This window comes from Sphaerodactylus townsendi, linkage group LG05 (genome assembly GCF_021028975.2).
Source record: "Sphaerodactylus townsendi isolate TG3544 linkage group LG05, MPM_Stown_v2.3, whole genome shotgun sequence".
Lineage (NCBI taxonomy): Eukaryota > Metazoa > Chordata > Lepidosauria > Squamata > Sphaerodactylidae > Sphaerodactylus > Sphaerodactylus townsendi.
Genome location: NC_059429.1, coordinates 31623261 through 31646229, shown reverse-complemented (window position 1 = coordinate 31646229; position 22969 = coordinate 31623261). Strand labels below are relative to the sequence as shown.

General features: G+C 41.0%; 1 protein-coding gene across 1 annotated transcript in view; it reads left to right on the top strand.

Annotated features, from left to right (window-relative positions):
* KCNT2 (potassium sodium-activated channel subfamily T member 2) overlaps positions 1-22969 on the top strand; it is a 252026-nt gene that overhangs the window by 209233 nt on the left and 19824 nt on the right. Inside the window, exons 22-24 of the mRNA XM_048498157.1 lie at positions 1647-1781; positions 8626-8737; positions 14911-15012. Coding sequence (XP_048354114.1) covers positions 1647-1781; positions 8626-8737; positions 14911-15012 — 349 coding nt within the window. The remainder of the gene's footprint in view (positions 1-1646; positions 1782-8625; positions 8738-14910; positions 15013-22969) is intronic.

The following is a 22969-nucleotide window of genomic DNA, read 5'->3' as shown; positions in this document are numbered from 1 at the left end:
CGGCCTGGGGGCGGCGTTTTTACCGCCCCCAGGCCGTCGTTTTTGGGCCGTGCGGAAACGGCCTATGATAAATACCATAGACATGGGGGCATTCCTAAATTAACATTATGGAGGTCAGTCTTCCCTTCAGTAGATACCCCCCCCCTTGTCTGTCATGTTTGGATTTTCCCATATGTTTCCATCCTAGGTTGGATCCAGACAGGTTTTTTTTACTACACTGCTCCCAGTTCTCATTCTTACTATATTCCCTGTTCCACATGGCTTTGGTTCATGTCAAAGCAGACCCTTTCCTCCTTTGTCACTAGCAGATCCTTTCTTCCTTTGTCACTAGCAGAATAGCTGCTTGGGTTCAATTCCTTGCACTGACTGTGTAAATTCTCACACTGGCTTACCTCACAGGAAGTGAAATAAGTGCATGAGCTTGAATGCCATCATGAGTACAGATTTGGACAGACCTGTTTTGTGTCCCTGCCCTCCCCCCAAAGTGCTAAGATTGGGTTCCAGTCATATGAATCTCTTCTGCTTGTTTTTACTTACTTGTGTTAGCACGTTTCTCTATTTCGTGATGGTACTTCTCTGCATTGTCAAAAATCTTTAAGATCCAAGACAATGAATGGTTGCCATTAATGTTCTGGTAATGTGGCTGAGGAATGATCCTTGGAGAGATCAATTCCTGCTGTTGCTGTGATTTGTTGCTTCTCTGGCATGGGATTAGCTGCTGTCATTAGAAAATTGTTGTTTGTTTGCTTCTCTAAGGCTGTTTCATGTGCTTTTGAGGAAGCAAGCCTGGCTTTGCAGTGTCGAAACTACATGTCTCTCCCTGCCTAAAGAGCTAGCATGATACATTTGCAACCTTGTATTTACATTCATCCTTGATGCTGTTAGGAATACATCCACAAAATGAAGACTGTAATGTGTGAAATATCCTTCTAACTGAAACAGTCTTCTTCACAGAATAAATAATTTAAAAAGTAGATGAGATGGGGAGAATGTATTGTCAGGCATACCCAAACAATCCTAATGTAAGCATGGAGAACTTCCAAAAGCCATGAAGCCATTGAACATAATGAGTGGCAATATCATGCTGGTCCATCAGAAGAATGAAGTTTCATGTAAGGGTTATTTGAAAGTAGTTTAAAACATGTGATCTATGCAGAAACGGATCCCCCTGATTTCTACAGGCTTAGACTAGAGCAACTCTGGACAGGACTGCACCATTCATATATTAAAACTGGTTCAGGTTGCCCTACCACCCCAGCTAATGGCAGCTCTTTCCTCTGTTATAAGCAGCTGTACTCCAATGCTCTTGGAGGGTCACATGATCTTTGGACATATGTACCCATTGGAAAAACCAGATGGAAAAAGGAGACTCATACATTGATTTCTAACTACCCCATTCCATAAGTGGGCTGTACATGGGTAGAGCTCAATTTTTTGGCACACAAAGATACAGCTGCCACAGAATCCTGCACTTTACATTGATGTATGCAGTCAGCATAAGAAACCAGCACTTGCATGCTTTTTCAAACAGCCACTTGTACTGTGTGTAGTTGTCTGTAAGCCACAAGGGTCCCATAGCACAGTTCTAATTTAGAGTGATGCTTTTAAAAAAACGTTATGTAACTTTTTTGTTCTTTGGATAAAAGCCTAGATGATTTACTAAGGTGCGGTGTGACCTTTGCTGCCAATGTGGTGGTGGTGGATAAAGAAAGCACCATGAGCGCAGAAGAAGACTACATGGCAGATGCGAAAACCATCGTAAATGTACAAACTCTCTTTAGGTAAGTGGCTGTACCGTATTCTTTATGCACCTTGGTTAAAATGGGCATGTTAAATATTCACATTACAGTGAAAGATCTGGTTGGAAAGTACCTTAACATACTTTGGTGCTTACTTATTTATAAAATGCCTCAATCTGTATAGAAGTGCTGAGTGGTATATAAATGTGCAAATATTGAGAATAAAAATGGCATTCATACTAAAAACATATCAAAAATAAAGTCAGCAGTCAGCATATAAGGGAGTTCACAATCAGAATAACTAGAACATTTAGAAAGGGTTTGTCCATGGTCAGAAAAGACAAAGTGGTAAAAGCCTTAAAGTTTTATCAGGACATGTCAAGAAAGATGTTATTTAATATCTCCATGAAGCTGCTGGGGGAGTCGTAACAGGATACGGCGCAGCTTATAAACAATATGTGAACCAGCTGTTGCTCTCAGTTCCATCTGCATCAGGTGAGGCAGCCCAAGTCCTGGAGTCCTGCCTGGTGGCTGTCATGGACTGGATGAGTGTCACTACATTGAAATTGAATCCTGATAAGATGGAGGCACTCTGTGCACCAAGCTCCTGAATCTAGGGAACCGAGGGACACCTGGTGCTGGAAGGGGTGGGATCTGGGGATTCTCCTGGATGGGGGAATTTCAGAACTTGGAATGTTCTATGGTTTTAGGATTTAGAGTGGTTACTGAATAGGATTTTATCATGCTTTTTATTGTAACATTCCTTAAGGATGGGGAATAAATCAAAATAACAACAGCAACAACAATAATAATGTTTCAGCAATACTTTGCAACAGATGGTGTAAAGCTCTGGTTTGGAAGTAAACATTGGGTCCCACCTACAAATTCCACCAAGAGGATTTTCATCTACAGAAGCATAACTTTCCCCCCTCCTCCCTCCCATTGCAGCATTAGGGGGTTTGACACTGGTTGGAAAATCTAAGATAAACCAATTACCAAGTAGTAATTCAATGCTTGGTAACCTGGCCAACCTGCCAAGCAGTGAAGATTTCATCATGTCTCTGGGTTTCTGGTCATGCATGAATGTGTTTTAACATTCTCTTTGCTGATTCACAGGATGTTATGTAAAATTGTCTTTCCAGAGTCCATCTACATAGTATTTACAGAGAATGCATGAGGGAGGGAATAGATCCCACACACACAGATGAACTCTAGTAATTAAATACCCACTGTGCTAAATTACCATTTGGTAAAGGTTGGACATAATCATTCTTTTTCAGGTATAAACAAATATATGTTGAAGATTCCTGATATTCCTTTGACAGGCTTTGCTTTTCAATGCACTTACTAATTCTTTCTTTAATAATAGTGCCTAGTAATTTACCTGTAATTTCCTAGATCCCCTGTGGAACTATTTTAAACAATCAATATAACATTTGCTTCTTTCCACTCCTACAGAAATGGAATGGACAACACATCTTTCTACTATTGCAGGCATAATTTTTCTTACAGACATCTTGTCACCTGTATCATGGAGATTAATAGTGATGAAAACACATCCCAGTACTTCCATTACTGGGTCAATAATTACTTCACCTCTTTCCACCCCCTGTCCAAAGTACAAATGTCTCCTGTTGATTCATTTTCAGTTACCTGCATTGGTCCTCCCCCTTAAAAATTTTTATATGACTTTTCAAAAGAACACTTAACTTTTAAAAGAGCAGATAAACATAAGTAGAAATCCTAATTAACACTTGATTTCAGAGGACCAGTTAAATATATGGTCAACAAAAACGAGAAATAACAAAATCATGTAGTCCGGCTTAATTACACTTCAAAATAAAATGGTTACAATTAGTTCAATCTTGTTTATCTTAAACTAGATCATTATGCCACTAGATGGCAGCATTCCCTAAAGATTGACATTCAGACATTCTTAAGCAATCCAACCAGAGAATACCTTTTGTTAAACAAATAATAAACTTAAAAAATAAGCTTTAGAGCAAATGACTTAGTGAATCGAATCAACTGTAATTCTCTGCTGAAATAATGTCAGCACTTTTCCTAGTAATAATGTAAAATGATTTAAAAAGAAAATGCTACAAAAGCTACAATGAAGAAAAGGGGGGGATATTCATCACAGAGCAAAATCTGGAAAAAGATTCTCTATTGTGTCAAACAATTTAGTTTTAAAGCAATCTTATCAATACCACGCTCAGAAACTATTACTTAGGCAAAAGCAGAACAATTTGAATTGAGTAGGGCTGAACTCAGTAGTCTGGGTTTCAGTGGATTATCCAGAGATGTTTGAAAATGTAACCTTAGCTGTAATCATATAAATTATTTTGATAGACCAGCTTGGTGTGGTGGTTAAGAGCAGGTGGATTCTAATCTGGAGAACCAGGTTTGATTCCCCACTCCTCCATGAGTGGTAGAGGTTTATTTGGTGAACCAAATATGTTTCCACACTCCTACATTCCTGCTAGGTGACCTCAGAGCTCTCTCAGCCCCACCTACCTCACAAGCAGTACCATTGGCAATCATGCAGGTAGCATCACAGCCATTGTGGTGGAGTGGAGAATGGAGTTAACTAAGGCTCATTCCACACATGCAGAATAATGCATTTTCAAACTGCTTTCAGTGCTCTTTGAAGCTGTGCGGAATAGCAAAATCCACTTGCAAACAGTTGCGAAAGTGGTTTGAAAACGCATTATTTTGCGTGTGCGGAAGGGGCTTCAGATTCTACTCCGCACTCATCAAGGAATCTCACTGGCAATGACATCCCGCAGTGTAATGTCCTTATGAACCAATTGACTTCAATGGACTTAGAAGGGTGTCACTCTGCTTAGAGTGACAGTCAAGGAGGCTTTATGCCAGTTGCACTAACCTACCTTGTAGGGCTGTTGTGATGATATACTGGAGGAGGAGGAAAGAATTATACGTGCCAGTCTGAGTTCTTAGAAGCCAGTACAGACTAAAAATGTGCTATTCCTTCTGTGACACAAAGGATGGAGGCTCCTAGCTCTGTTAATCTTGGGAAGAGGTGGAAAGTAGGTATTAGAATTCACTGATGTGTACAAAATTTTGATGAAGAAGAATTGGGTTTCATATCCCACTTTTCTCAATCTTTTAAGGAATCTAAAAGCAGTTTACAGTCACCTTCCCCTCCCCACAATAGATACCTGGCGAGGTAGGTGGGGCTGAGAGAGTTCTGAGAGTACTGTGACTGGCTCAAGGTCACCCATGTGGAGGAGTGGTGAAATCTGGTTCACCAGATCAGAGTCCACCATTCTCAACCACTACACCGCACTGATACAGCAAACCCCTAATACTGTATACATCTTATGTTGGAGGCAAATAGTATCAAGCTACCAAAGTCTGCTTTCTGAACGGAGAACTTCTGAACTTGTAGCAGCATGGCTAGTTATAGGCACAGGCTACCCAATGAAATGGCAATCCAGATAAGGGGTAGAGTGTTGGAATACTCAATGTCTGGTGTACAAAGATGAGAGAAGAAGACCCTGCAGGGGGCAGCAAGAAGACAGGATAGAGTGGTCAGTACTTTCTGTTAAGTGTCATTCCTTGTTAGTCTTCAGATAGCTCCTCTTAAGGCAACATCCTGCTTCTTCTTGGAAGTTCCATGCTTTGTCTCACAGCTACCGATGTACCTAAGGCCTATATCTGTCTCCCCTCTTTACTCTTAAGTACATTAGCTTCTGAATAAAAAGTTCCCCTTACACATCTTTGCTATGTTAACTATTCTGCCAACATAAGGATGTTCCAGAGACTTGGGCCCCTTCTGCACATGCAGAATAATGTACTTTCAATCCACTTTCAATGCACTTTGCAGCTGGATTTTACTGTGTGAAATAGCAAAATCCACTTGCAAACAATTGTGAAAGTGAATCGAAAGTGCATTATTCTGCATGTGCAGCAGGGGCCCAGTTACAGTGGACTAAGTTTCAAAAGCAGAAAACTAGCACTCCGACAGTGCAATCCTATGCCCAGTTAGTCTACTCTAAACACATTTAAATCAGTGGACTTGCAGAGAGGAATAACTGGGCATAGGACTGCACTACAAAACTGGGCAAGCTTGTTTTCAGCACATCTTCATCAGTTTTAGGGTACAGCAAGAAAAAGAACCCAAGACACTGGGCTGTAGTTAGTGTCCATTTAATTGCAAACTGTATGTAACATTTTAGCACTGTGATCCTGAGAAAACTTTTCTAGCAGTAGGCCCCATTGTATAGGCCAGAGTAGAATTTGGAGCTGACCTGCTCATGGTGGCACTGCAAAGATCTACTTTCTGAAAAAAGGAAACATATTTTAATAATCCTTACTGAGATTCTATGCAGGTTTTATATTTCCTTTTTCCTGTTTCCCCGAATATAAGACATCCCCTGAAAATAAGACGTAGTAGAGGTTTTGCTGAAGTGCGAAATATAAGGCATCCCCCGAAAGTAAGACGTAGCAAAGTTTTTGTTTGGAAGCATGCCTGACGAACAGAACACAGAAAAATAAGACATCCCCTGAAAATAAGACATAGCTCATCTTTGGGAGCAAAAATTAACATAAGACACTTCCTTATTTTTGGGGAAACACGGTAATAAAAGTGCTGCCCTATGCAGAATTACACTCTTCTAAATTCCACTGAAATCAGTGGGTTTAGAAGGATTACACTCTTCTAATTCCACTGAAGTCAATGGGTTTAGAAGAATATAACTCTGAAGTCAGTGGATTTAGAAGGGTGTTGGCAATGTTAACTTGCCATCTGTTAGCTCTCAAACAATTGAACATTGAGAGGTTTTCATTCTGCTGACATTCAGTTTCAAGATGATAATTTTAAAAAAAATAGTGTAGCTCTTTAACTAACATTTTTAAAACCACAAGAATATTTTCCAGTATTTTGAAATGGAACTCTTTAAACATATGCAAATGTTATTCTCTGTAAATGGCTGGTGAAGGCCAGTAGGGATGTGTTGTAGGACCCCCTGTTGAAGATTATTAATTCCTCCCTTGAGCAAGGAGTGTTTCTAGGGTGGTTGAAAGAGGCAGTGGTTCGCCCACTCCTGAAAAGACCATTGTTAGATCAAACTGATCTGGCCAATTACCGCCCAATTTCAAATCTGCCATTTCTGGGTAGGGTAATTGAGAGAGTGGTTGCGAAGCAGCTTCAGGTTTTCCTGGATGAAGCTAAAGTGTTAGATCCCTTCCAGTCCGGCTTCCATGCTGGTCATGGGACTGAGACTGTGTTGGTCGCCATTGTGGATGAGCTGCATCTCCAGCTGGATTGAGTTAGGTCTGGGCTGCTGGTGTTGTTAGATCTTACTGCAGAGTTTTACATGGTACATCATGACCTGTTGGTCCACCGCCTCGCTGACGCTGGAGTTTGAGGAACAGCTTTAAGCTGGATGACCTCGAACCTCCAGAACTGGGAGCTCCAGGAAATGTTTTGGGGGGTGAGGTTTCCAGGCAGCATTCCACTATATGGGATGTTATTTAATGTTATTTAATATATGCGGCCCTAGACCCAGCTGATGCAGAGCTTTGGGCTGGGATGTCATCAATATGCTGATGACACTCAGCTCAATCTCACGATGGAAGGCCAACCATCCTCTGTCCCTGAGACTCTCCAGCGCTGTTTAGAAGCCATGGCTGGTTGGTTGAGAGCAAGCAGACTGAAATTAAATCCATGACAATGGAGATTCTATGACTCGGCTAGGGAGATTGAACCAGGTCATAAAGACAGCCCATACAGATTTTTTTCCATCGGTGACAAGCACGGCAGCTGACCCCCTATCTCTCTCAGCCTGATCTGGCCCCAGTAATCCATGCGACGGTCACCTTTAGGCTAGACTACTGTAACTCACTTTACATTGGCCTACCTTTGACATTGATCTGGAAATTGAAGCTTGTTCAACATGCAACTGCTAGGCTCCTAGTAGAAGCCTATAGTCAGGACCATATAACACCTGTCCAAAAAAAAAAATCATTGTCTGCCTATTGAGCACTGGGTTGTCTTCAAAGGCCATTAACGGTCTTGAACCTGCATATCTGGGAAACCACCTCTCCCCTTATTGTCCTCCTTTGGAATGGAACCCTTTAGTCTGTAGAGGGGAATTTACTAGTGGTCCTATGCCCCAAGGATGTCTGGCTGGCCCCAACCTGGTGGAATTCACTCCCCAATGACATCTGGGCCTTGCGGAATCTCTCCCAGTTCCCCAAGGCTTGTAAAATGGAGTTGTTCTGCCAGGCCTTCTCTGTTGGGCTAGCCAGGCACTCCTTTTGATATCGTCTCTTGGACCCCACCTGGGATGTGATGCGCATGCCTGCTCCCTTATACTATTAGGATTTTTTAAAGCCATCTTGTAATTTAACTGGTTTTAAACTGGTTTTAGTATTTATATTTGTAATTTTGTATTGTTTTTATTATGTTTTTATTGTGTATTTCTATGCAAAGTCGCCTTGAGTCCTTCGGGAGAGTAAAGTGTTGACACAATTATAATTTTACATAAAGAAAAACATTACTACCACTAGACAAATCTATACATTGTTTTTCTTTGGGCTTCCTTCTTCCATTGACATGTCCACTTTACAAGAATAAATTGTCAACTGCAGTGTCATTAATTACTCTTCAGTGTGTTCTCTGTATTATATCGGTTGTCATCGGATGATGGGAACTGTAGTCCATAACATCCGGAGGGCCGTGAGTTTGACACCTATGTATTACAGCTATGCTTTTGCTAAAAGATGCCATTACCTTGTATCTAACTGTAAGTTTAGACTTACAGGTAATTAGGTTCTGTGTATGTTAACCATGTTTTCTTTTATTCAGTTAGGGTTTACTGGATATATCTGTACTCTCTTCTTCTTCTAAATAAAACAGGTTGTTCTCCAGTTTAAGCATCATAACTGAATTAACTCATCCAGCCAACATGAGATTCATGCAGTTCAGGGCTAAAGATTGCTATTCGCTTGCACTATCAAAACTAGAGAAGGTAAGAGAATATTTTCTATAGCTGGGTTACAGTTCTGTTATTCTAATTCAGTATGGAAGGAAGGCAAGAAGGAAGGCTTAACTTGTTAAGTTATAAGGGTGATGGAAAACGAAACAGAGGGAGACAAGTGATACAGTTTGCACTGAGCCAGCCATGCTTGGAGGAGATCCTGGGATCTGACAGCTCCTTCCGATTCACCTTGGATTCTGCTGATAATTGTGCAGATCTGGGAGACAATGATGGGCACCAGCCATGCCTGCTGCCTTCTCTCACAGTGCTGGGCCCAACAGTGCTGCCAGTGCCTTGGTTGTTGGGCAGAGACTTGACACTGGGTGCCAAGCAAAATGCTCAATTGTGCCACTATCAGCACACATGCCTGGAGTTACCTGGGTCTGCTCTAATGACACTGTTTCTTGTTTGGTTGAAAAGCTAGTACCAATCAAGGTAAATATAATATCAAAATGGATGCATCGTTTGGGCTGGCTGCATAGTTTGGGCTTTCCTATCAATTTCAATAGCCTTTATTGGCATAAAAATACAATTCTATCAACAGAAAATTCAGTCGCCAAACAGGTAATGAAATAAAATTTTGAATAAAAATCAGTATATAAAGTGAGGGCTAAAAGAATGGGGAGAAGGGATTAGGCAAGTTAGCCCTTGGATCTCTGGAGTATGTATAGGTCAAGAAATTTGGCTACTGGGTCTGTTACCTCTCTGCTGGTGTTGTCTAAATAAAAAGATGACCTTCTGTAAATCAGAAGCGTGCTCTTTTTTTGCTAACAGGGTGATAGCCATTTTGTTCTGGGTGCAATAGGAAGGGCTTTCCTATCACAAGGTTCAAGTGTTAAGTCCAGCACATGCAACCGGGTTTGACTTTGAGCTTATGGTTTAACAGCTCTCTGTGTTTTTTGTCTCTAAGGCACAATACCTTGCTGATGAATTAGTTGTGAAGGAGGCTTTCATTAACTGAGGAGTCTTCCATTCATGAAAAATCATCCAGTAAATGGAAGATTTCTCCTTCCACAGAAATGCTACTTGGAAGTTTATCTAAAGTATGTCTAATACTAATTTGGGGAGGGGGGTGGAGAAGTGTTCAATTGGTTTCTATATAATCTCTCATTCCATGTAACCAACCTGTAGGAATATTAACTCAAATGAAAACAATTATTTTATGTAGAAGAGAGCTGAAGCTCCAACTTAGTTTCATCCACTTCACTTTTACCAGCCAGCGTAGTGCATTTTTGCTGGTAGAGCCATTGTTCATTAAGCTCCACAGAGCTCCCTTGTGCAAAATGAAATGCACTTAAAAGTATGTGACAGAATTGTCTTCTGTGGTCACCTGTACAGCTGATCATAAATTCCTTTCAATACCCCCCCCCCTTTTTAACAAAGGAACTTCAAAAGCAAAGCAGTTGCTTGCAGCAAAAGCCTACAAACATACATGGAAAATTGACTTCATGGCTTAATGGGCTTCTGAGGCAAGAAATCCCTGAGTTACAAAAGATCTCCATCTGCTGCTCCAGCTGCAGCTTCCATTGTTTTTCCCCCACTTTGGAAATAGCTATGCAATCACAGTTGGCATCTGACCAAACAAGAGACTTTTGCTCAGCACAGGAAAAACATGTGAAAGTGGAAAATATGGCAACCATATGTTCAAAGTCAAACTCAATTCTTCCTGATTTCCCTACAAAAAAATTAAACTCAAGAAACCCAAGAAAGCCTCCTATAATTAACCAGATAAATTTGCAATTAAGGGGTAGAAAAATTAACAGGCTAAGCCAGTATTCGGTATTGAATTTTCACTGAATTTAACTGGAGTCATGCTTGTGCATATTTCTACTGTTCAAATCCTGCTTTCAATTTGGTAGGTGGGTGGGTGGATTGATTTATTTCATTTATACCCTACTTTTGTCCTGGATGGGGAATCAAAGTTGCTTACAAAATTCTACCCTTCTCCATTTTATCTTGTGACACTGTCAGGTTATGATTGGTCCATGGTCACCCAGCAAGTTCCTGTGGTGGAATAGGGATTGTAACCTGGGACTCCCAGATCTAAGTCTGATACTCAAAACTGATTCACAAAAGCAGGCTTGTTTTTGGATCACTTGAATGTTTGAATGGACAGGGGTGTGTGCTGTAAGGCCAACAGAAGAGTCTACTTGTGATGTCAAATCTCTGCTTGCTTGTTCTATGAACATGTTGTGGCTTGATGTTGCATTTATCAGGTGGTGAATATGCAGTTTGAACTAAACCAAACTGTGTACACAATTGCAACTGCTTTCCTTACAGCCCAATCCAGAGTTGGCTGGTGGGCAAAGACTGAACCACTTTGGCACTGTTCGACCCACTCCAAAGGGCTTTCCTGTGGTGTGGGAAGTCCAAAAAAGCACCAACACCCCTCTGAGAATACACCTTAGGGGATAACAAGAGAGACACCATGGAAAATGTGGCAAATCTCCGCAGCCGGTTCTGCTGGCACATGGTGGCTAGATAAGCAGTGGAAGCTGACTAAGGTTGACTTCCCCCTGACAGCCCCCACAACACCCCTAGCCATGCTGGTGCAGCTTTCTGTGCTGGCAGGCCTGGGCAGGAATGGCACCTTCTGGGTTGGGCACTGTGGAGCCTCGTAGCACCAGCCTACCAGGATGAGTCCTCTCTCCACTGGCATGTTTGCTCCTTGTGGCAGCAAGGTAGGCACCCATTCAAGTGGAGGGGTGTGCTGGCCCCATGGGGGATTCGCACCCCTCCCCCCGGGCTTGGGAAATGGCAGGGGGACAGAGAGAGAACTGGAACATTTTGGGTTCAGGTTTTTAAAATTCAAATCTTTTCAGTAATAGCTGAATGAAGCCAATGGATATGAAGCCAATGGAATGAAGCCAATGGATATTGGCTTCATTTGGCTTTACTGAAAAAAAATCCATGCTAAAATATCCTGAACCCAAAATGTACCGATATTTTGTTTCGGTGCTCAAGCCTAGTCCCTAGCCTATTGACCCTAGTATACATATGGTCAGGTTGTAAAAGTTTTTTTATATAAAATAGCTGATATAGGATTCAACAGGAATTGGAACCAAATTACATTAAAAGAAAAGCAGTTTGATGTTAATATGTAATATTTCAGTGTAACAGGATGTAACACTGAAGTATAAATAAAAGACTGGGGATTTTTTCCCCCATGTACTTAGATTAGAAAAGAAATCAATACCTCCTATTAGTATACATACATACATACATAAAACCTTTATTAGGCATATTAGTATACTTTGGTCAGGAGGGACTGGGGATATAAATTCAATAAAATAAAAATAAGTAAAAGTATTTCTAGATTTGAAACTCAACTCTTACTATATAAATGCCTCTGCACCTCTATTAAGACTTGCCCTTCTTCTGTCCATAGATTTATAATGTATTTTGTGTGAAAAAAGATGCACATGGGAATGTTCAGAACTGTGGATCTTTCTTTGTAGTTGATTTGTAGAGTAAGTAACCACATTGAAGTACAAATATATGCACAGAGTTTTGTTTGATGGAAAATGCTAATTCCATGGCAGGGGAAAGTGTGCAAGACTCAAGTGCACTCACTCACAGCACACACATACAAGTCAGCACATATATGCTGTATACAGAAGAACCATCAGTCCAAATCTGTTGAGTTTGATCTCAGTGGAACTCATTATTAAATTACAACTTAATTACATAAAGGTTTAAAAAGTTATATCAAAATGATTTCAGTAAGTTGAATTCTCTAAAGAGGCATTTCTGACAGAGGAGGGATCCTATGGTGAAACAGTCATAAGATCCACTAACCTGTATCCAGCCTTATTAAGGAAACTTAAGGGTGCCTAAGAGTGAGTGGTGATTTCTGTTAATTCCTCCCTCTCACTGCAGACCCTCATACCATTATTCTGATTCTGAGGTCCATTAATCCACACTCAGGAACATTTCAGGGAGGAGAGCTGGATATAGAAGTATGGATTTATAACCCCCTTTCTCTCCTATAAGGAGACTTAGGGCGGCTTACAAACTCCTTTCCTTTCATCTCCTACAACACACACCTTGTGAGGTAGGTGGGGCTGAGAGAGTTCTGAGAGAACTGTGACTAGCCCAAGGTCACCCAGCAGGAATGTAGGAGTGGGGAAACAAATCTGGTTCACGAAATAAGACTCCACCACTCATGTGGAGGAGCGGGGAAACAAATTTGGTTCTCCAGATTAGTGTCCATTTGCTCTTAACCAATACACCATGCTGGCTAGCAAGAGGGAATTGCAGGAATTCACTACCCACTTCTTAAGAAAATGTTAGGGTGTTTAAGGTTTCTTAACTGTGTGATTAAATATAGGCTGGTCATCCTTACTGAAGATGAATATTTTTTTTTCTTGTTAAAGCTTTGGCTTATCTTGTACTTTCTTAAGCACTCATATAGGCAGCCAAACTGGAATTTGGGAGTTTGCACATTTACAGAAATTGAATTGCCATCTTTTCGTTTCCAGAAGCTCCTGCTTTGAAATATGTAGGAGGATAGAATGATTTGGTTTCAAATAATTAAAGCTGTCGTGGTTGTTTTCTTTGTGCCAAGGAGTAAATTGTATCTCTATGTCTTGAGCAACTTGAATGATCCATTAAAAATGCATGAGACCAATTACTGTGGCAATTCAAAAAGGATCTGTTTGTCACAAATCTCAGCATACAAGGCCAGAGTTTAACATCCTGGACCATGTTTCATTATTCATAAAGCAGTTGTAAACTTCAGTGCAAATCAATTGACATGTTGGTACTATGATAACATTTGCAGTTCTTTAACCAAGAACATAAGAACATAAGAACTAGTCTGCTGGATCAAACCAGAGTCCATCCAGTCCAGCACTCTGCTACTCGCAGTGGCCCACCTTTGGGAGCTCACATGCTAGTGTCAAACAATTTTTTAAAAATTACAAAAAAGCTTGTGACAGTTTTTTTTTAAATTCACTCATTGTTTTAAAATAAACAACAACAACAACAGCTATAATGTCGACTTTCCAGCATTGGAAGCAGAATAATGGCCTTGGATGTGGGAGAGCTTGGCTAAAATTTGTACTGCTTCCTCAGTCTGTTTCCTAGGATGATCTTAGCAAATGGGGTGTATCTCAGCCTTCTTTCATAAGGATAGTACCTCACAAGTTCATTTGGAATATACATGATAAGAGCAGTATGGCAGAACAGAAAATTAGCATGATTTCAAGACTTTGAAGATGTGGAACTACTGTTTACTGTTGTACAAGGAGGCTAATGACAGATAGGGTGATGACTTGATAAAACAGCTGAAAAAGGACTGGGAAGATAATTATATCTTCACTCAGCCATGAAGCCTGTTAGGTGGCCTTTCTCTCTCAGCCTAACTTACCTCACAAGGTTGTTGTAAGGATACCATGGGGAAAGGACAGCTATGCACACCAACCTGAGCTCATTGGAGAAAGGACAAAAATGCACTAGATAGGTAACATAGATTAAAGTAGAAAATCACCTCAGTATGTCATTAATCTACTTAAACTTTGACTATCTACCAGATTAAAAAAGAAATATGAATTTTGTAACAGGTACATAACTCCAGTTTCAGTAAAGTTTATATTATATAAAACACTTTTCTGTCCTTGGAAAACTCTTCAAACATTCCTTCTTGGACGAGAAGGATTAGCAATGACAGAAAAGCATTCTTAAAAGACTGCTTGCCCACCACTATTGCTGTGTCTGTGCAGTCAGTATTAGCAGGCAAGTATTGAGTGTATTTGGGGACATATGGGTATCATATGATGAGCCCTTGCAGGAATGGTTGGCTGCCTACATGAACTGAGTGTGTGCTCTTAGAAGACATCCCAGAATCCCCTGCAAATGTACAAAGAACAAGGGGGTTCAGTAGACAGAAAATGGTTCAATATAGGAAGGTAAAAAAAATTGCCTTATGTGAGGGAAGACATTTGCTGGTCCTGCTACAAGATGGGTGGTGGTTCGGGACTTTAAATTACTTGATTATTGGGGCACAAAAATGGTAAGTACTCTGAAAACTGTAATGAAGTAGAAAATTAATGCAAATGGATCAGCTGCATCATAAAAAAGAATTTACCTTGCTAGAATGTTTCTGATGAATGTTCCAATTTACTTAATTCTTTTCTCTCTCTTCCCTCCCCCCTCGTAAATAGAAAGAACGAGAGAAGGGCTCCAATCTGGCGTTCATGTTTCGATTGCCCTTTGCTGCTGGCAGAGTTTTCAGTATCAGTATGCTGGACACTCTGCTGTATCAGGTACTGTGATGGGCCAAGTTTATTGGAACAAATATTTGCATTCTAACTACCTAGCTGTTCCCTTTACATACATTTCAAGCCTGGGTGCTTATAAATTGCTACAAATTGCAGCCAAACAGCAGTCAGGAGAGGAACATGATGACCTTCTGCTTAAGCCCAACTTCTGTGACCTGAGATACAGTGCTGGGATTATTTGCCCTTTCCAACTTCCATCATGATGTGGTAATAATTATTATGATGATGCAAACATGGATGAAGAGCTCACACAGGTGTAATGGTGTGAATGCAAGATTGGAAACTGCTGGCTATCAACCATCTAATTTATTTGATATTTATAAACTGCCCTTCTTGAAAAGACATGGTGTGCAAATGTACTTAAAACCAGTCAGTGAAATAATAAAGTGATTGATGTCACATCAGTTCCTACCATTAATTTAAGCAAGTTCTGTCAACTCACAATCGGCTTGTAGCAACCTCAACAAGGAACTTTCAAGGGAAGTGAGAAACAGAGATGGTTTGCCATTGCCTTTCTCCACAGAGTCTTCTTTGTTGGTGTCTCTTTCAAGTACCTTCCAAGCTTAATTTCTGAGATCTGATGAGATCAGGCTATACTATGGCAAATTTTCTTCCTCCATCTTGAAGCTTTCAAAAGCTCTCATAAGTACAGTAGCTTCATGACCCTCCCGAAGGCAGGCTACACTACTAGTGAATGCTCACTTTAGTGTGTTGAAGTGATCACAGAAAACATTCTGGAAAAGGCTGATGTCAAACCCTCCTCTTTAACTGAAGGGATTGCTAAAAGAAGATGTTGTTGGAAATTAGATATGGGGTATATAGGGCCCAGGCTGAAAGAACTTCCCCTAGCAATCACCACAGAGTTACAGTTTCAACAGCCTGACACCTATAGTCAAATATAATCTCTATCCATTTGCTAGACTACTGGTCCCATCCAAAGGGAAGGGGAGCTAATCCACTATTTGGAGCAGCGTGGGGAGACTCCACTTGCACACAGTCACCATGGTCCTCCCTGACAGTGGGCCACAGTGCTGAATGCCACGCATCATCCCCACACCACAGCCACCGCATAGGGGCATTCTGGGAGGGGAGTGGCCAAGGAAGGAGCTGATCTTAGTCGAGTTCTTCCAGGCCTTTGTCCCCATTGTGCCAGTACTAGCAGCAGGGATACAAGAACACTGACACAGTATTCAACACCATGTCCCACTGCTAGGAAGGGCCCTAGCTGCCGCGCACAGGCAGACTCACCCCTCTGCCAGGTGTAAGTCCATTAAGCCCAATGGAAACTCTTTGGCAGTAGGGAGGCTTGTTTGCATTTTTTAGCCTCCCCATGCCACCAGAAAGCTCCCTTGGGAGCAGCAGGCTGGTGCAGCCACAGTACCACATCCAGGCACCCTGCTGTTTAGATTGTGCTGCCAATCTAAGAATTTCACGTCAGGTGAACAGAAAGTCCCTTGCTGTGCTAATTTAACAGTCAATAAGTTAACTCTCTTAAATATTTGCCTAGATTAGAAGTTAGAAGTATATCCTGGGTAAATTGATATCAGTTATTCTTTGCCATATCATCCCCACCATAGTAGTCTGCTTTCTTCTTCAATGGTATCTTCTGCATTAAATGTGATTGTGTGATAGAGTGCTGCCCAACAGTGCTGCCCAACAATAAGATTGCAGGGGTGTATAGTAGTTTTTTCATGTAATTTGCTCAGTTTTGCTGACATTGTACCAGTTGATCGTGCCACTGGAATATTGATGTGGAAATTCTTAGTACTCAGTTACTGTGGCCACAGGGAAATCAAATACAAATATAAATACAAAAACCTTTAATGGCATAAAAGAGGTGGTAATATACAAAATATGTTAAAACCAAATAGCTTACAAAAAGGTTTCTCTCTAGATCCAAATGCCTTAATTAAAAACCTGGCAACTGACTCAGTAGTGTGGGGATGATGGTCACTGAGCAAGTATGAAACTATTTTGTTCATCCTGTTCAGTCTCTACTGAGTTTTCTCAGGATCTTGTGCCTCCAAGAAAAAAGCATTACACCCGATAGTCTGCTAAATCTTTGCAATGAAGGAGCACTTGTTCTGTTGTTTCAGGTAGGCCCACTGCACAGGAACATGCTCTAGATATTGCCAGCACTTTGGTTTTAATTATATTGAGAGACTGATGGCTATGAGAGGTCCAGGTTAAGGAATGGTGGAAGGTAATTCCTAAATACCTGTATGAATGAACCTGTTCAATTGATGTACCATTTATTTTCCACGCACTGAGTTTTTTTGAATTTGAAAAGACCAACACTTTAGATTTATTATAATTAATCGACAGGGCACTGTTCGTGCAATAAGTAGCTAAGGCTTGAAGTAGTCTTCGCAAGCCCACCTTGGACCGAGACAGCAACACAGTGTCATCTGCATAGAGAAGTACACATGTAGGTCTTTGTCCCCAAATGGGTGCATGACTTTCAATCTGGGATAGATGAGGAGCAAGATTGTTTAAATAGAGGTTAAACAAGAGAGGAGCAAGCATACACCCCTGCTTAACTCCCTTGTTGGAAACTATAGGTGAAGTTAAGCGGCCAGCATGATCACAACAAACTTGACAGGTAGTAGAGGAATACAGTTGGTGAATGAGAAACAATAATCTCTGGTCTATTCCCAACACTGTCAATTTTTCCCAAAGCTGATTCCCGGGGATAGAGTCAAATGCGCATTTCAAATCCAGGAAGGCCGCAAGGAGTTTCCCTCCTTTAAGGCAGCAATATTTCTCCGCTAGATGATTTAAAACCAAACAATGGTCAAGGGTGGATTTACCTGCAGCATATCCTAACTGTTCCGGGCCTAGCACTGAAGAGGACCAGGCGGTGAAACGTATCATAAGGTACCTTGCGTAGAGCTTACTGGCCACAGAAAGCAAACTTATTGGGCAGTAATTGCATGGATTTGATAGATCACCTTTTTTATATAGAGGTACAATGATGGCTTCAGTCCAGAACTTAGGGATACAGCCACTGCTGTTAATTTTGGTGAACAGGGTAGCCAAAATAGGGGCCCAGAACTTTGGGAATCTTCTAAAGAGTTCAGGTGGCAGGCCATCAGGGCCTGGCACTTTCACAGGGAAATCTTGGGCAGAGTCACACCTGACAATTATAGATACAAACTCATATAGATTCCTGTCAGGGAGTTTTTAAGAGCATGCACAAAACAGTTCTACTAGATATTCTCTTGCAGTACCGAAGCACAGCTAGACTGGATTGATTTGGTTCAGTGGTTGCCTTGTGAGTAAGTGTTTCCAGTTACAAGGTACATTTCTTAGAAATAAGTTACTAGTGCATTTACTAAGGAAGGCTAGAACTTCACATTGCTAACATCCTGTTGACATTGCTAAAAAGGCAGAATTGTATGTGACTTTAACTCTCTTGATAGAGACAGAGAGATCTGTTTTCTCCATTGTGGAGGCAAAGACCTGGTTTATCCATCAATATATCAGCTCACAATTGATCTTTCTCCCTTCTAATAATCTCATACTTCTTATACTTGTTTTTAAAAGAACTCTTGTAAGTTATCCACTACTGTTTTAACCAAGTATTTTCCTAACAGAACATAACTCTAATTCGTTCAGTTCAAGGCACTTTATTCCTCAGAATGAGGACATTTTTGTACAGTTGTCATGTTTTCTGAATCATCCTATCTGTTTATTATTCAAAACCTCATTTCAAAAACTTTCCTTTCTTTAGGAAATCTGTAACAACCTTCTTCTGCAGTCAGTAATCATAACTCAGATAATCATATCTGAATCCTACAAAAATCCATGGATTTGTGAAGCTCAACCATTTATAATGGCGCAGTGGACTCTAATCTGGAGAACTGGGTTTGATTTCCCACTCCTCCACAAGAGCGGTGGAGTCTTATCTGGTGAACCAGATTTGTTTCCCCACTCCTACACATGAAACCTGCTGAGTGACCTTGGACTAGTCAGTGTTATTCAGAGCTCTCTCAACCCATGGTGGGTGGATGATCTGTTTTAAGAACAGTGTATCTGCCCATCCTGTCAACCCTTGGCATTCCTGGCAGTGCTGTGACAAATAAGGAGCCCATTCTCTGCGTTGGCTAGTGTCCCCCCAAGGATACCATAAAATCTTGTCTAGAATTGCCCTTGCCCATATCTGCCTTGCAAAATACTTTGCTCAAACCCTTCCTAAAGGGATTAAGAGAAGATAATGCCCCTGCATTGGAAAGTGTTCTTGTCTCAGCCCTGGACTATCTTCCCTGCAAAGACATGTATTTGTCCCAAGCGTTCCTGCCAGTATTTTATTAGCCCAAAAATTTCTTCCTCTGACTGACCTCTCTCTAACAACCACCTTATTTACATTGCCATTGTTTCACAGTTGTGATTAACTCAGCACTCTGCCCATTTCTGGGTACTCCCAGGTACTGCTCATCTCTGGGTACTCTAACCATTAGCTTAACAACTCAACACTTAAGTTTGATGTCTGCCTCTTGTTTTTCCCCAGAAGGGCAAGACTCTCCTTTGTTCTGGGAGAGTAAGGGACACTCTGCTTAACTGTGAGGGTTCCTTTTCCCCTATAAGAAGCTCCCTTTCCCAGTAGCCAGTGTTCCATATCTCTGGACACCTCTCTGTCTATTGAGATTGTTTCCAACATGTTGATCTTTCTTCTTCCAGAGCTAAGTGCAAGTTGCTCAGTTCTGTTCATTTGACTTTTCTGCTCTCAGATGAGGGGACTATAACCCTTACTCCCCATTTCCCTTCATTGATTCCAAACCTATTTTCTCAACATTGCTTATAATCTAGGACTTTGCATGTGTTCTGCTGATTTGACTATTGTGTGCTTGTTTACCCCTATTATGCCTTAAACTTTATTTTGCTCTCCTGCATATTTTTCGCAAAATCTGACTTTGGTATATATAGGCAACAAAGATCTTGAGCTTGCCCGATCTTTTGCTTAGCCAAAGAGTCTGCTCTCACTAATTTCTCCACTCTAAAAGGGACAGATTCCCACCATTTCAGGTAACACCACCTACTTCACAAGGTGTCTGTTGTGGGGAGAGAAAGACAAGGAATTTGTAGGCTGCTTTGAGACTCCTTACAGGAGAGAAAGGTGGGGTATAAATCCAAACTCTTCTTCTTCTCTGCCTGTTCCAACTGTCCTGTTGGGAATGAATGATGAATCCAGAATTTGTCAACTATTGTCTAGATCTACATACCATCATCATTAGTTCTTAATCAGTCACTGCCTGTGTATCACAGTTTATTTGCTTTCTTTTACACTCCCTCCTTTCCTGTCAAGGGTACCTATGAGTACTCCTGCAGATGCCTTCCATTGCTACTCAGCATTGCTCATTTTATAATGTTACTTAATTTGAGATCATAACATGTATTCTTTTGCATTAAGGGAGCACTTGCTAGGTTTTCAGCTCTGCCCCCCACAAACTACAACAATGTTGTTCTGTTCTCAGTCTGTGGCTAAGAGTCTCATTAACCAATAGGTAACCTTTCTTTCCAGGCCTGCAAAGAATCACCACTGGTCCCTGAAAAAATCCCTCTGCTCCTCCGTCCTTATTCCATGTTTAAAAAGACACACAGGGAGGGAGCTCGCCAATCCTTAATAGAAAAGGGGAAAGGAGGCATCAATCATTACTGATTTTAACCATTTGCTTGACTTGAAATCATAGCAATTGTTTCCTTGCTATATCTCCTTCCACCCTACCTCTGACAACTGGCTGTAGCAAATTTTGTATCTCACTCAGCCTCTCCATCTTGGTGGTCATGTCCTCTCACACAGGCACATCAGAGGTATTATAAGAGAATAGTACAGTATTGTGTAATGGTGTGTTAAGAAAGTTAGACTATGGCTGGAAACCCATGTTCAAAGCCAGTGTGGTGTTGCAGTTAAGAGTGTTGGACGATGGTCTGGAGGGACCTAGGTTTGAATCCTCATTTGTGCCATGAAAGCACAATGAGTGACCTTGGGCCAGTCACACTCTCTCTTAATCTATCTCATTGGGTTATTGTGAGGATAAAACTTAGGAGAACAATGTAAGCCTCTTTGGGAAGAAAGGCAAAGTATAAATAAATTAAAAAGTAAAAATACCCACTCTGCTATGATGGTCTTTGGGTGACCCTGAACCAGTCACGGTCTTTTCAACCTAACCTTCCTTACAGAATTATAGTGATAGTATGGAACCTGTCAAAAAAATCCACATGTTCATGTGGGAGATTCTTTCCTCCTTGGGTAGTCCTCCAACTGCCCCATCATGTTGCTCTTAGGGGTCCCCTATTCCTTAGGAGCAACATTTCATGGGCTGATTTAGGAGGGCGAGGCAGAGAAACTGTGCTTCCAGGTATGAAATATAAAGATCTGAATGTACATAAAACGAGGAAGAGGGAAAGCCCTATATGTCCTGAGATTCTTGAAGGAAAGGTGGAAAAATGTATTAGACAGAGAAGTATGCTAGATAGATAGTAGTATGCAATACTAATAGCCCTATCCAAAGGGAGGCGGGACTCCAGCATTGGAAGTGACCACATCCAGGTGCCCAGAGCTGTTAGTCTCCAAAGTGTGTTGTATGTTCACAGAAAGAGTGGCCACTCCTAGGACGCGGCCACCATTGCAGCAGAGGGGGACCCAGCAAAGGCTGTCTGCCTGACTGAGGGCAGGCCAGCAGCTTTGAGGGCTGGCGCGCACATGCGCACGCAAAGAGGCATCAGCTAAAACCTGAATGAGATAATATATATGTTGTTGTGTATAAAGTGATACAGGTCCCTCTCCTGAACTCTCAAACTCTGCAAATAGACATGAGATTCAAAGAGGAAAGGGGGAGACTAAAAGACATTTCCATTAATTTTTCCCAACCTTTGCTAGTGGTTTTCATGCCTTCAACTTTGCAAGTGCTTCTAAAAACAAAAATTACTGCAGTACCTCTAAGAGGGCAAAGTATGTTTTTAATCCTGCATCACAACCCTCCCTTATCCTTTCTAACTTGGTTGCTTGTTTAGGGGCTTCTTGAGGTCAATCAAAACAGCCACCAAGGAACTATTTCCCCTAAGCATATTAACTGGCCTTGATAATTAAATCAAGCAACAGAAAAAATATTTTAAGAGATTCAGAGTCAGGGAGAAGACAAGCTGGGCATACAATAAAAAGAACTGTAAGACACATATTTATCACCACTGTTCAGTGCAGAGCTAATGAATATCCCGCTGCTGAGAGGTGATTTAGGGAGCTGTGAGATTTTGAAGAACTCTGCCATGCCAACTGTTTGACTTCTGCTGTTTTCTGCCATTAGCAACAACAAAAAAATGATGCTAAGGTTTTGTGCCTTGCACTTCATCTGTGAGAAGCTGAAATGCATTTATATCCTTTCCAAGGATTCTTGGCTGGCTTTTAAGATAGATCTTGTCTCTGAGGAGAAACTGTGAAGCTCACCAGTAACTTAAATTGATAATATCTGAGAGCAGGTCTATACATTACAGCCTGTTGAGCTCCCATCTCCTATCATATATATTGTAGTGCAACCCTTTGCATGTATTGTTTGCAAAGATTAGTTTCTCCACCCTTGAAAGCTAACACATCTTAGGTGGATCACAGGCCAGGGATACATGATGGCCTTGATTCACATGATAATTTATTTTATGCTGCATTTTTAGCAGTAGTGCTGTATGGTAGAGTACCTTATGCCAGTACTTTAGCAAGTTTCGAGTCCAGTAGCACCTTAAAGACAGCAAGGTTTCTAGGGTGTAAATTTTTGCAGACCAACCTAAAATTAAAACAGCATTGTTATATTCAAACAATTTTTGCTGTGGTTTTGTAGCTTAGATTCTGTTTGTATATATACTGTATTTAGGCCCTAGTTAGTATTATTATCCCAGGAAATGTGAGATTGAAGGACAAAGTAAGAGCAAGACAAATATTTGTTATTTATAT